At 43.6% G+C, this 13637-nt stretch overlaps 1 protein-coding gene across 9 annotated transcripts in view; it reads right to left on the bottom strand.

Annotated features, from left to right (window-relative positions):
* The window catches only part of LOC137384760 (voltage-dependent calcium channel subunit alpha-2/delta-1), an 891951-nt gene that overhangs the window by 40010 nt on the left and 838304 nt on the right, over positions 1-13637 (bottom strand). For all 9 annotated transcript variants that reach the window (XM_068059181.1, XM_068059179.1, XM_068059180.1 and 6 more), the window contains 3 exons: positions 13521-13624; positions 8935-9030; positions 2878-2945 (listed from right to left, as the gene is read on the bottom strand). In XM_068059181.1, the coding sequence (XP_067915282.1) occupies positions 2878-2945; positions 8935-9030; positions 13521-13624 (268 nt within the window). The remainder of the gene's footprint in view (positions 1-2877; positions 2946-8934; positions 9031-13520; positions 13625-13637) is intronic.

Here is a 13637-nt window from a genome sequence, read left to right as displayed (position 1 = left end):
GTGGTCACCCCACAGGCAGTAAGAGTTCAGGATACTAGGTAAATGGCCATCTGGAGGACTAGGAAGAGGCCGGAGGTGCAGGAATCTTTGGGGTGTGTGCCACGCTCAAACAGGTACTCAGCATTGGAGGTTGCTGGGAGTGATGATACCATGAAGGAGTGCAGTTCAGACCATGGCAACATTGGGCAAGGGACTGTACAGGAGGGAGAAGCAAAGAGTAGAAATGCAGTTGTTATAGGAGATTCCATATTAAGAGGTCAAACAGGCATTTATGTAACCGTCGTCATAAGTCCTGCATGGTGTGTTGCCTCCATGGTGCCAGGGTAAAGGTCATCATGGAAAGGCTGCAGGATATTCTGCAGGGGGAAAGGAGCGAGCCAAAATTAAGGTACACCTTGGTACCAACATTACAGCAAGGGCGGGTATTGAGGTCCTACAGTCAGATTTTCAGGAGCTAGGGCGGATGTTAAAGAGTAGGACCTCAAAGGTAGATATCTCTGGATTACTCCCAGTGCCACGTGCTAGCGAGAATATAAATAGGAAGATAGGAATGATCAATGCATGGCTTGAGGCATGGTGCAGGAGGGAGGGCATCAGATTCTTGTGGCATTAGGATCAGTTCTGGGCAGGAGGCACTGGTTGCACCTCAACAGGACTGGGTTCAATGTCCTCCTGAGGAGGTTCACCAGTGTGGTTGCTGAGAGTTTAAACTAAATTGACAGGAAGGTGGGCACCAGCACATAGAAGTAGAAAAGAGGAATTAAGGTGCATAATGTGAGAGTGTTGGACAACACTAGATAAGGAAGTAAGGAAAATAAGACTGGCAAAGACAGAATATGAAAATAGAAGGTCAGTTAACATAAAAAGGAACCCACAAAAATTCTACCGGCATGTAAATAGTAAGCGGGTACTAAGAGGTGGAGTGGGGCCTATTAGGGACAGCGAGGGTAATAAATGCTTAGAGGCGCAGGGCAAGGCTAGAATACTTCATGAGTACTTTGTATCGGTGTTTACTAAGGAAGAGGATGCTGACAAAATATCGGTAGAAGCAGAGAGAGTAGAGGCAATGGATAGAGTAAATACTGAGAGCGAGTGTGCAAAGACTGTCTCTGCTTAGGGTCGGTAAGTCACCTGGTCCAGATGACTTGCATCCCAAGTTGCTAAAGGAAATGAGAATGGAAATAGCAGAAGGGCTTGCCATAATCTTCCAATCATCCCTAGATACGGAGGAGGTGCCAGAGAATTGGAGAGTGGCAAATGTGAAACCCTTATTCAAGAAAGGGTGTAAGGACAATCCTAGCAACTATAGGCCAGTTAGTTTAACATCAGGGGTGAGTAAGGTTTTAGAAACAATAATCAGCCAAAAAATCAGCAGGCACTTGGAGAGGTTCAAGTTAATTAATGATAGCCAGCACAGATTTGTAAAAGGCAGATCATGTGTGACTAATCTAACTGAATTGTGTGATTAAGTAACAGAGAATGTTGACGAAGGGAATGCTGTGGATGTTATCGATATGGATTTTAAGAAAGTGCTTGATAAAGTGCCACATAAAAGGCTGGTTAATAAAATTGAGGCTCTGGAATAGAAGAGTCAGTGTCTAATTGGACAAAAAATATAGGTTTAAGACAGAAAACGGCGAGTCGTGTTAAATGATTGTTTTACAGACTAGAGTACGGTAGACAATGGTGTTCCCCAAGGGTCAGTGCTGGGACCACTGCTTTTTTTGTTATAGATACATGACTTGGATCCTGGAATACAGAGTAGAATTTCAAAATTTGCCGATGATTCCAAACTTGGAGGAGTGGCAAAAGTGAGGATGGTATGAACTGCCTGCAACAGGACATAGATAGGCGAGCAGAATGGGCAGACAAGTGGAAAATGGAATTTAATACAGACAAGTGTGAGGTAATGCATTTTGACAGAAGTGACAAATGAGGCAATATAGACTTAATAGCGCAGTTCTAAAGAGTGTGCAGGACAGAGGGACCTCGGGGTGCATGTATATAGATCTTTGAAGGTGGCAGGACATATTGAGAGAGTGGTTAGCAAAGCATTTGGGATCTTGGGCTTCATAAATAGAGGCATAAAAGTACAAAAGCAGGAAAGTTATGCTGAACCTTTATAAAGCTCTGGATGGCCCCAACTAGAGTACTGTATCCATTTCTTGTCATCACACTTTAGGAAGGATATGAGGGTCCTTGAGAGGGTGCAGAGGAGATTTATCAGAATGGTTCCAGGGATGGGGGATTTTAGTTACAAGGTTGGTTGGAAGAGCTGGGGTTGTTCTCCCTGGAGCAAAGGAGATTGAGGGAAGATTTGATAGAGGTGTGCAAGATTATGACAGGCTTAGATAAGTTAGACAAGGAAAAACTATTCCCATTAACTGATGGTACAAGGGCTAGAGGACACAGATTTAAGGTTCTCGGCAAGAGATGCAGGTGTAATATGAGGAATAACTTTTTTTTACGCAGCGAGTAGTAATGATTGGAACTCACTGCTCACGACGGTGGTGGAAGAAGAGACAATCAATGATCTCAAAAGGAAACTGGATGGGCACTTAAGGGAAATAAACTTGCAGGGCTATGGGAATCGAGCGAGGGAGTGGATCTGACTGGATTGCTCTGCACAGCGCCAGCATGGACTTGATGGGCCGAATGGCCTCCTTCTGTGCCATAAATGACTCTGACTCTAACTAGAATTGTTGAACAAAAATCATGTCAATTGACAAGCATGAGTATGTCAACAAATTGTCCAAAATATATTTGATTTTAATAATGTTCATTGTTTCCAAAAACTTCCAAATTACAACAGCCATTAATTGTCTACACCCACAATCAACAAAGTATATGTGGGAGTCAATAGTTTCATGCTCTTACCTTGCTCTTACTTGCTACTTTTGTGAAGTTTTCCATCCAGGCATTTACATCAAGCTTTATTCCAACAACTGCAACCCAATCAGAAATACACTGATCAGCATCAATGAACAGGAGTCGGCTGAAATTGTGTTTTTTTTTCTTTATTTCATTCATTTTTTTCCACACTCTTCATTATGCCAAATGTCGTCCTTCAGACAAGGCACAGTACCATCAATCTCTATCAACATCACCCTGTTACTGTCTATTCAAAGTTAGGTGTAAACAGTCATTTTCGTGTTTCTTCCCCTCTGTGAGCCTAACTGGCCGCGAATAGAAATATATTGAATAGTGCATTATCAGTGTGAATCTACAATCACAGGAATGTGGTCTGTTTTTCTTTTACCCTGGGACAGATTTTCTGAAGGTACCATACGAATCAGCAGCTCACAATAAACTGGGAGTAACTCACGCTTGGAGTTCTGAAGAATCTGCCAATCTGCATGTAAACTGTTTCATTTGCTTACAGAGACAAAAAGGAGTTTGGAATATGCAGGTTTTCAGACCCCTTCTGTAAACACAATGTAAGATAGTGATGGGTTTTACCTCTTGCTGTGAATGAATATCAGCTTGACAACATTGAATAATTTGTAAACTGAATTTTATTGTCTATATTTATCTCAGGTTCGTGAAATCCATTAAAAAGCTTTTTTAAAAATAGTATAAATCCATTCTGATGGTACTGCAGAAATGCACACACAATGGGCTGAATTTTTAGCCCCGCTGTTCACGTGCAGGTTCCCCGGCTCGATCCCACCTCCAGGCCATTTTTGTGGAGGGGGGGATGGTTGGGGTAGGGGTGAGGGGGGATGATGCGGCAGGTCTACCCACCCTCATGCAGCAGGTAGCCAATATGGCTCATTAAGGATCACTTAAGATGAACTAAAGGAGGCCAACTGGGATTTTCCAGTCGGTCTCCAGGTTGCCACAGGCTGCAAGGGTCAGTTTAGATTCCCTGGAGGTGGCCTCCCAGTGGCAGGCCTGGGGGAGGGGGTGGGAGGTGGGGGGGAGGCAGTGCTCCAGGCAACCTAAAGGCCCTCTCTTCCTGCCTGCGACAGCAGCCAGAGGCTGCCCTGTGGAGGGGCACCCCCACCCCCCAAAACAACAATGGTGGCTTTTGAGTGATTGCCTTTAAGAGTGATGTCCCTTTAAGATCTTAGTATGCTAATGAGCTGAGTGCTTCTCATTACAGTGGCCTGGCGGCAGGATCCAATTTTTAGTTTAGATTTAAAAAGTTAGAGAGAGGGTGCATTCATCTTGAAATGCCCTCTCCCTGACATAGCCTCTATTGTAGCCTGCTGCTCCCTTCAAGCTGGAAGGGCTTTGATTGGCCCTCTAGCTTTGCGAGTCCTTAATTGCACAGCGAGGCCATCTCCAGGTGAATTAAGGGGGCGACCCATGAAGGTCGCAATGACTGACTGTTTCCCCCTCGGGTGGTTGGGGTGGGGGAGGTTTTCGAGATCCGGAAACAGTCCCGACCTCTGTTTCCCGCTCCCCGAGAGAAAACTCAGCCCAATGTGTGGGCCATGATAAGGGCAGAAAGGGAGAAATAAAAGGTCACAAGTCAAGGTTTCTGATTTATAAAAGGATCATTTGTTAAAAACTGACAGTGTATTTGATTATAAAACGGTGGTATAAATTATTCGTATGTGAATCTTTAGACCAACAAGTAGAAATGGGGAAGTCAATTTATGCACAGCAAGATTCCACAAACAGCAATGAGATAAATGACCAGATAACCTGTTTCAGTGACCTTGTGTGAGAGATAAATATTGACCAGGACTTTCATTGATAATGGCAATTAGGGGAAATGGAGAGAACATAGGAAAATATGATTGAGCAGATAGATGTGCCTTGACGAGCAAAATATACAACAGTTTAAAAGTGGAAAATTGCTTTCTCCTATTCTAACACAAATCATTTTTAAAAAAATCATACTGTCCCATCTCCAATAGTTGTAGTGTGCTCTGTGTTCAGGATGGTCTTGGGTTCTATCCATGTCTCTACTGCCCTGATTTCAGTGCAGGTAATGGTAGGGGCTCTGTAATGGCCCTTAATGTCCTTTAGCATGGAAGGAAGCAGCAGCCAAGGTTCGTATTCCTTATCGTTATCCAGTAGCATCCTGCTGGATGTTTCACAGAAGGATGGTTACCGAATACAACGTTAAGCTTGATGGTCACTATTAAAGAAAACGGCTTGTGTCGATACAGCAACTCATGGATTTACTTTTAAGTGGAGTGAGTCTTGTTTTGTAAGCAAATATGACAGCCGCTTTGCACGCAGCAAGTTCCCACATACAGCCAGAAGTTGAATGATCAAATGGCACTCGCTCCTAAAGCTTATCGATAAAAGAATGGCCACTTGGCTGAGATGAGGAACTCCTGCCACTGCCCCTGGAACTGTACTGCAGCATGATTTGCTATCTCAGGAAAATGTAAAATATGATAAAATACAATAAATGTCACTACTTGTGACAAGGCAGGTGCTCATAATCCATCTTACCCCAAGATTGCTTCCATAATTCACTACAATTTTCCCTTGAATAGTTCAAAACAGTAGCCAATCCTTCTATAAGAGGAATGCCATTTCATTAGTTCCTGCTTTTCCTAGTTGCATCGGCACCCTGCCTACATTCAGATGAACACTCTGCCGAGGCTTTCTCTTGGGTGCTGTCCATCCACTTGAATATATCTGTTTTATGTATTGCTGCCGGGAGCACAGCTTATCGAGCAGACACAAGGAATGAATTAAAAGTTTGTGACAGTAGCTGCAGATATCATGCCATTGATAGTTCATTAATTATTCTGGCACTAAAAAAGGAAAGATCCGCTATAATTTTAATTAAATGCTAATAATGTTATTAATGATTAACTGTCAATGAATAGTACAGGGCACTCCATATAAATGCACCTCTGATCCAAATCCAAATTCTAATATCACGCTTCAGAATTCTAGTATACCAATCTATTCCCCCTCTAATCCCACAGCACAGTTTTCCAGTGTCCCAGAATATCTCTCATTTCCTCCATTGCAAGGAATTCCAACTAGATCAAATGACCTCCAATTTCCTCCAATTTAGTTTTTCAAAACCACCTCGCACTTGGTGCACAGAATTCCAGTCCACTGGATTATAGATTTCATTAACACTGAATCTCTTGGGGCTCCTATGTGCTCCTAACCTAGTCATAAAAGAGCAGCTTCCCGTGTCTGTTTCTGTACACTACACAGTAAAATCGTGGCACCTGGAAATCTGTTCCTGGTGCGGTATAGTCATGCAAGAAAACACAGTCGAAGGATCCAGTGGATCATGATTTCACAATTGCTCTCTTGCTGCCATCATTTAAAAACAAAATAATACTTTGAACAGACTCTCGATTTCCCCAACTGAATCTGTCACACTCAGAGTAGGCATAGGGCTCGCTGGGCCACACAGGAGCAGGGAAGAATGAGCAATGTGTTTTGATGCAGAAAAGCAGTTTGCTGTTGCCAGCATGATGAGTTTACACTCCAAAGGGATAAGTGTTGACACAGGAGGGACACAATACTTCAGAATTCTCCTTCAATAGTTTAATACAATGGTTGATCTTTCTACAAATGGAAGGCCGTTACATTAGTTTTTGCTACTTAAATCAGTCGGGCTTTTTTTAATCCAGAAAGCTGGAGAAGGGTAGAACTGGAGCCAATCTTTACACACTTTAAATTTATTTGCATTACAAGCATAAAACTCCTAACCCAACAATCTTAATTTATAGTACATGTCTATAGGGGCACAAATGAGTACCCAGTTAATACGAACTAGGAGCAGAAGAAGGCCATTTGCCCCCTCTAGCCTGCTCCACCATTCAATAAGATCATGGCTGATCGGTTTGTGTCTCGAATTCCACATTTCCATCTACCCCTGATAACCTTTGATTCCCTGGCCTAACAAGAATCTATCTACCCCCGCCTTAAAATTATTCAATGACCCTGCCTCCATTACCTTCTGAGACAAAGAGTTCCAAAGTTACACAACCTCCTGAGAGAAAAAATGTCTCCTTATCTCTGTCCTAAAAGGGTGACCCCTAATTTTAAAACAGTGCCCCCTAGTTCTGGACTCCCCCACAAGAGGAAACATCCTTTCCACATCCACCTTGTCAAGACCGTTCAGGATCTTATATACATCAATCAAGTCTCCTCTCAGTCTTCTAAACTCCAGTGAAAATAAGTCCAGTCTGTCCAGCCTTTCCTCATAAGACAACCCGCTCATTCCAGGTATTAATCTAGTAAACCCCCTCTGAACTGCCTCCAACATATTCACATCCTTCCCTAAATAAGGAGACCAAAACTGCACACAGTATTTGAGATGTCGTCTCACCAATGCCCTGTATAACTGAAGCATAACATCCTTATTTTTATTTTCAATTCCTCTCATAATAAAGGATAGTGTTCCATTAGCCTTCTTTATTACTTGCTGTACCTGTATACTAACTGTTTGTGACTCATGCACTCGAACACCTAGATCGCTCTGCACCTCAGAGTTCTGCAGTCATTCTCCATTTAAATACTCTGTTTTTTTATTCTTCCTGCCAAAGTGACCAACTTCACATTTTCCCACATTATACTCCATCTGCCAGATTTTTGCCCACTCACTCAACCTATCTATATCAGACTGCAAGCTCCTTATATCCTCTTCACAACATACTTTCCTACCTATCTTTGTGTCATCTGCAAATTTAGCTACCATGCCTCCCCTCATCTAAGTCATTGATATAAATTGTAAAAAGTTGAAGCCCCAGCACTGACCCCTGCGGAACTCCATTCGTCACATCCTGCCAATCAGAAAAGGACCCATAAATGCATACTCTCTGTCTTCTGCCAGCCAGCCAGCCAATCTTCTATCCATGATAATATGTTACCCCCTCCACCATGAGCTCCGATTTTGTGCAATAACCTTTTATGTGGCACCCTGTCAAATGGTTTCTGGAAATCCAAGTACAGTACGTCAACGGGCTCCCCTTTATTCACGGCACACGTTACTCCTTCAAAGTACTCCATTAGATTGGTTAAACATGATCTCCCTTTCACAAAGCCATGCTGACTATTCCTGATTACCTTGAGTTTTGCTAAGTGCCTAGCCACAGCCTCCTTAGCAATCGATTCTAACACCTTCCCCATGACAGACGTCAAGCTAACTGGCCTATAGTTACTTGTTTTCTGCCTCTCCCCCTTCTTGAATAGAGGGGTTATATTTGCTATTTTTCAGTCTGAAGGAACCTTTCCAGAGTCTAGTGAGTTTTGAAAAATTAACACCAACACATCTACTACTTCATTAGCCACCTCTTTTAAGACCCTAGGATGAAGCCCATCAGGACCCGGGGACTTGTCAGCCCGCAGCTCCATCAGTTTGCTCAGTACCGCTTCCCTGGTAATTGTAATTTCACCAAGTTCCTCTCTTCCTTCCACCTCCTGATTTATAGCTATTACTGGAATGTTTTTTGCATCCTCTATAGTGAAGACAGAAGCAAAGTATTTGTTCATTTAATCCGCCATTTCCTATTAACTCCCCATTCTCAATCTCTAGAGGACCAACATTCACTTTACTTACTCTTTTCCTTTTTATGCCCACCAAGTGCTGACAATTAGATACAATTAATATACAATTAACAGGGCCTACACCCGTCCCATAATTAGACGACTATGCAGAACACTCTGTTATCCATTTGAATGCATCTGTGAGTGATGTGCTGCAGGGAGCACAGCTTACAAGGGAACAAGTGATAAACTCAGTGCAATGGGTTTTTGCTCCTATAAACATTTCCCATTGCTGTATAGGTTGCATTATGTAGTGCCTCCATTGACACACGTATTGTACCAGGCAACATTAAGGTAAAAGAAGAACAAAGTTAAGCACATGTGGATTTGACCTCAAACACCTGGTACTATACTTTGTCTCAGGCCCTTGTGAAACCTTCAGCTGATATATAAGCAATTTGTTAGCGTGCATTGAGAAATGTAAAGGAATGACTGAAATCATCAACCCACCTGCAGGCTTCAGAAGTTTGCCATCGATTTTAATTTCAACAGCTCGGCTCACCATAATACCAGACTCTGCACTGCTCTGTATTCCATCCCAAGTTTCTGAAACAAGAATGAAAAGAAAACAGTGACTGTTTCCCTGTCAATAATGACATACTGCCATGTGGTAGCACAGTGGGATCTTATTCTTCGGGCACTGTGTTTCATCAAGGGTAAAATAACATTTCAGTTCCCAGATGCTAACCAAACAGTAAAATGTCAAGAACAGCAGCTATCACAGGGCAGGATAATATATTTTTGCCAAGCTGTAATGAAACAAAAACAGCTGTTGGGAAAATATCATGGCTGCAGAAAATCATTAGCACGCTGAAATCTGGCATTTAAATCCATTTTGGGATTCAACAACAGGCAGACGAGGAACTCTGGGATCTTACCTGGAATTATGTCATTGCTGTAGGTTTGCTCGGTGAAGAACAGAAGCAATAACACCAGTCCTTCTCCTGACTGGTCGACTTTGTGTTGCTGTCTACCAACACCCCACTAAGTATCACTCACCTCATCAAGCACGTAGGCAGCAGATTTATACACTCGCCACTTGGACCCATGACAAAAATAAACACGAGCCATCTTTCTGAATGTGACTCCTTCAGGTTTTATTTGGGTGTACTTACACCTCCGTTAAGCCTGGAGGAAGTTTAGTTCGCAGGTGCAGCAAGAGGAAAAAAAGAGGCAATGACCGATTTTATCAAGTCTTCACTTCCACTGTGCCTGGATTTTCCCAGGTGGGTGATACCAGGCCTGTGACTGTGGTAAACACAGATCCAGTGTTACCAGTTAGATGAGACAGTAGGGGGGGACACTCAGCCTTCCACTTTATCTTCCTCATTGATGGTCTGCTCAATACGCAGGCAGAGGCATACCAGGGACGGTGGTATAATGGTTATGTTATTGGACTAGTAATGCAGAGGTCTGGACTAATGATCCAGAGATCTGCATTCAAATCCCACCATGATAACTGGGGGAATTTAAAATCCAGTTGCTAAATAATTAAAAAGCTACCAATGGCAATGGTCACCAGGTATCAACCGGATTGATGTAAAATTAAAACCATCTTCCTTCAGGGAAGGAAATCAGTTGTCCTTAGCATGTTTGGCCAAATGTGACACCAGATCCACAGCAATGTGGTTAACTCTTAACTGCCCTCTGGAATGTCCTAACAAGACACTCAGTTAAATGATGGACAATAAATGTTTACCAGCGATACCCACATTATCCAAATGAATAAAGTAAAAAAACATGCACTGTGGTTTGCATCTGCAGACTGAAGATCCTGAAGGCCTCTCAGGCTAGCATCTGTGCTCCTGTTTCCTGCTCTGTTCTGCTAGGGGCAGGAGTGTGCCTGGGCCAAGGGTCAGGGGTGCAATGTACCTCACCTATGTTGGGCCAAACCCACCAGACAGCCTGGAGGACAATCAAACCTATTTTCTTTCCTCAAATTTGCTTTCCAGCTTCTTCTGCACGTGCTCTGTCCTGTTGGTGTACAGGTCCGTTGGTGTACAGGTCCATGGGTGCCAGGAGCATTCTGGTACCGATGCCAAGTGGCCACTTGACAGATGTGAGCTGGGACAATGAATGTCAGTTAGTAATTTAACCATAAAGTGCATCACAACTGAACCTGGTCTTGTGCTCACCTGGTACTCACATATGCACTTTCTTTCCAGGGTCAGTGGATAGTGATTAAGAACAACAATCTTTCACTTTTTTAAATCATTCTCAGGATGTGGACATCACTGGAAAGGCCTGCATTTCTTGGCTAGGAAGCAACACTTATTGGCTCTGAGGTCAGCATTTATTGCATTTAGGTTTAGACCAGATTGGAGTGCCAGGATAAATGAAAGCATCTCAGTTGCTCCTGTGGCCGAGATTAGTTAACTCTTCTTCCAAAGACAGATTAAAGATTAAACCTAATGCTTGAATTGATCTGACTTCAGTCTGTCTGACTGATTTACTGGTTTTACACATCCGTACTGTATAATTGTAGTGTGAGAAGTTACATGATCGGCAAGTAATGGTGTCAGTCAAAGAGTACGCTCACACCAACAATGCAGGACTGCAGATAGATGAAAGATTTAAAGTGATAACTTCACTAATCCCCTGCAAACTTGTTAAGAGCTTCGCTCAGTGGATTGCAGATTGAGATGGTTATGGGTTCAAACCCCATTGCATGACTTGAGCACATAAGTCTAAGCTGATACTTCAGTGTATTACTGAGGGGATGATGCATCGTCAGAGCTTCTGCCTTTTGGCTGAAATGTTAACCTTGAGACCCTGGGCTGGATTTTACAGCCCCCCCCCAATGTTGGGGGTCATGGAAGGGGGGGGGGGCGGAAAATCCCTCTGACAGAGGCCCGCAATGGGCCTCGATGCCAAGAAGGCCCGGCCTGATATTGGCAGCGGCGGCAAGGCCTCATGGCGGCTCAGCGACGGCAGAAAAATTAGCATAGGGAAATTTATTTAAATCAATGAATTAAGTAGATGCCCGCTCCCACCATTCCGGTGCCATATTGGTGCTGGTGGCCGGCACTCCCACGCCTTCGGATACCCCTCCAGGGATCTGATGTGGGACACTAGTGGTGGTGGTGGGGGGGACGCAGGTAAGTATCTCAGTGCAATGCGGGGTGGGGGGAGCGGGTTCAAACTCCTCCGTCCGATTGGTGTAGAGGATGGTGGGAAGGGGTAAAGATTAAAGTTTGTGAACTGTGTGTGTGGCGGGGACAGAGGGGGGCAAAGGTCAGGTGCACAAGGTAAGTATTTTGGTGGAGGTGGTGGGGGGGGGGGGGGCGGGGTGAAGAGGACAAGGGATGAATTCTGTGGTTATTGGGGGTGGGAGAGGGGCTAGACACATTTACTTCATTTTGTTGATTCGATTTTAACTAACTATATCTTTTAATATTGAAATGAAGTGAAAGGGGTTTAAGCCTTTGCCAGGGGTGGACCGCCGCCCCCTCCATGTCATCGGGAGGGGCAGTCTGCCCCAGCCATTTAAATGAGCTGCCGTGTTTAATGTCATGCGTTCCGTGACGTGTGAGTTTATAAATTCCAGCCCCTGTCTCACTTTGTAGGTGGATGTAAAAGATCCAATGGCACTCTTTGGAAGAAGCATGTCCTGACCAACATTCAGTCTTCAACCAATGCCTCTAAAACAGACTACCTGGTCGTTAAGCTCATTCCTTGTTTATGAAGCCTTGCTGTGTGCAAATTGGCAGCCACATTTTCCTGCAGAACAACAGCGACTACATTTCAAAAGTAAATCCTTGGCTGTACCACACTTTGGGATGTCTCGAGAATGTGCAAAGTGCTCCAAAATTTTCTTTGGAAAACAAGCCTGTTGTGTTTCAGAAACACCATTATGCCTCTAGTATTTGGAAACTGTTAAAGTGCCTTATAGAATTACATAGAAATTACAAATTGGAAACAGTTTATTCAGCCCAACAAATCCATGTTGGCATTTATCCTCCACATGAGAACAATCCTTTTACTCCCATGTGTCTGCTCTTTTTTCCCATTTCCATTTACTCCTCGACATAGGGCCCAATTTAAATGTGTAAGTGAATGGGTTTTCAGTGAGTTAAAATGTCACCCTTTGCTTCAATCACTAATGCTTACATTGTATTCTATAGCCTCATAACCAATTCCATTTATTATATGGGAATCAGATTATACATTTCAGATACAAGGAAAGCTTAATCAGCAGCTTTTATGAAAGCAACAGGGTTGATTTTAACCACCTCACCCGGCCCAAGCTCAGTGGGATGATGAGTGGGTGGGGAGGGGAACGGTTAAAATTATCCAGCGGCTCGATGACATTCTATCTTCTGTGAATTTGAAGCCAGCTGAAGCTCCAGTTAGAGGTGGGCAGAGGCCTAAATTTAAAACTAAAAGTCACAGCCTGATGATGTCATTGGCACTGCATCCCCATTTTAACTCTCGGATTCGGGAGGCCCACAATGTCAACCCTGCCTACTCTACTATGGTGGGAATCTGCAGAGTAGCAATGAGGGGCCAATGTAAGATAAGAAATATTCCTTTCATGCGGAACCATTATGGGCCAGGAGAAGTTGGGGTGCTCAGCAATGTTCCCTCTCTGCTGCACAGCCGTGCGGGAACCCAAAAGCCCTGATGCAGGCCACGCACAAGTCAGCCCCTTTAAATTACCAGGCAAGTGCAGCTGCATGAAAAAATTTAAAGGGGATGCATACTTTAAAAATCGCCCGCGCACTTGAAAAAAAATTCCAGGGAACGTTGGTGCTCACCTTTTGGTGTCTGCAGCCCTGGCCGGCATTCGCTCTGCAGCTCATCCCTCCAAGCGCTTACCTAATGCTGGAGTTCATTCCCTTGGGACTCTGGCTCCCACATCAATTTCCTCTCCCACCAGCAGCTCTCACATCATTACCACCAGCTTCAAGCAGGAGGCAGGTTTAAAAATTGAAATGAGCCCCGCCATTAAAATCAATATTTTTCCACAATAATGACTTCAATTTCCAACCATCACTGGTAAGGATTCCCTATTGAATAAAGCACAGTAATCTTACTGTTGATGTAAGGTGCAGTGAAGATGTAAATATTGTTGTTTAGGCTCCTTTTATAGTAGCTTGCTTCATATGTCTCTGGATTTTCTGTCCATTCGTCTCCAGCACTAAAAAGGAAAT

The sequence above is a fragment of the Heterodontus francisci genome, chromosome 27 (genome assembly GCF_036365525.1).
Source record: "Heterodontus francisci isolate sHetFra1 chromosome 27, sHetFra1.hap1, whole genome shotgun sequence".
NCBI classification, from domain to species: domain Eukaryota; kingdom Metazoa; phylum Chordata; class Chondrichthyes; order Heterodontiformes; family Heterodontidae; genus Heterodontus; species Heterodontus francisci.
The sequence above is the reverse complement of the archived record's forward strand: the minus strand, read 5'-3'. Positions and strand labels throughout refer to the sequence as shown.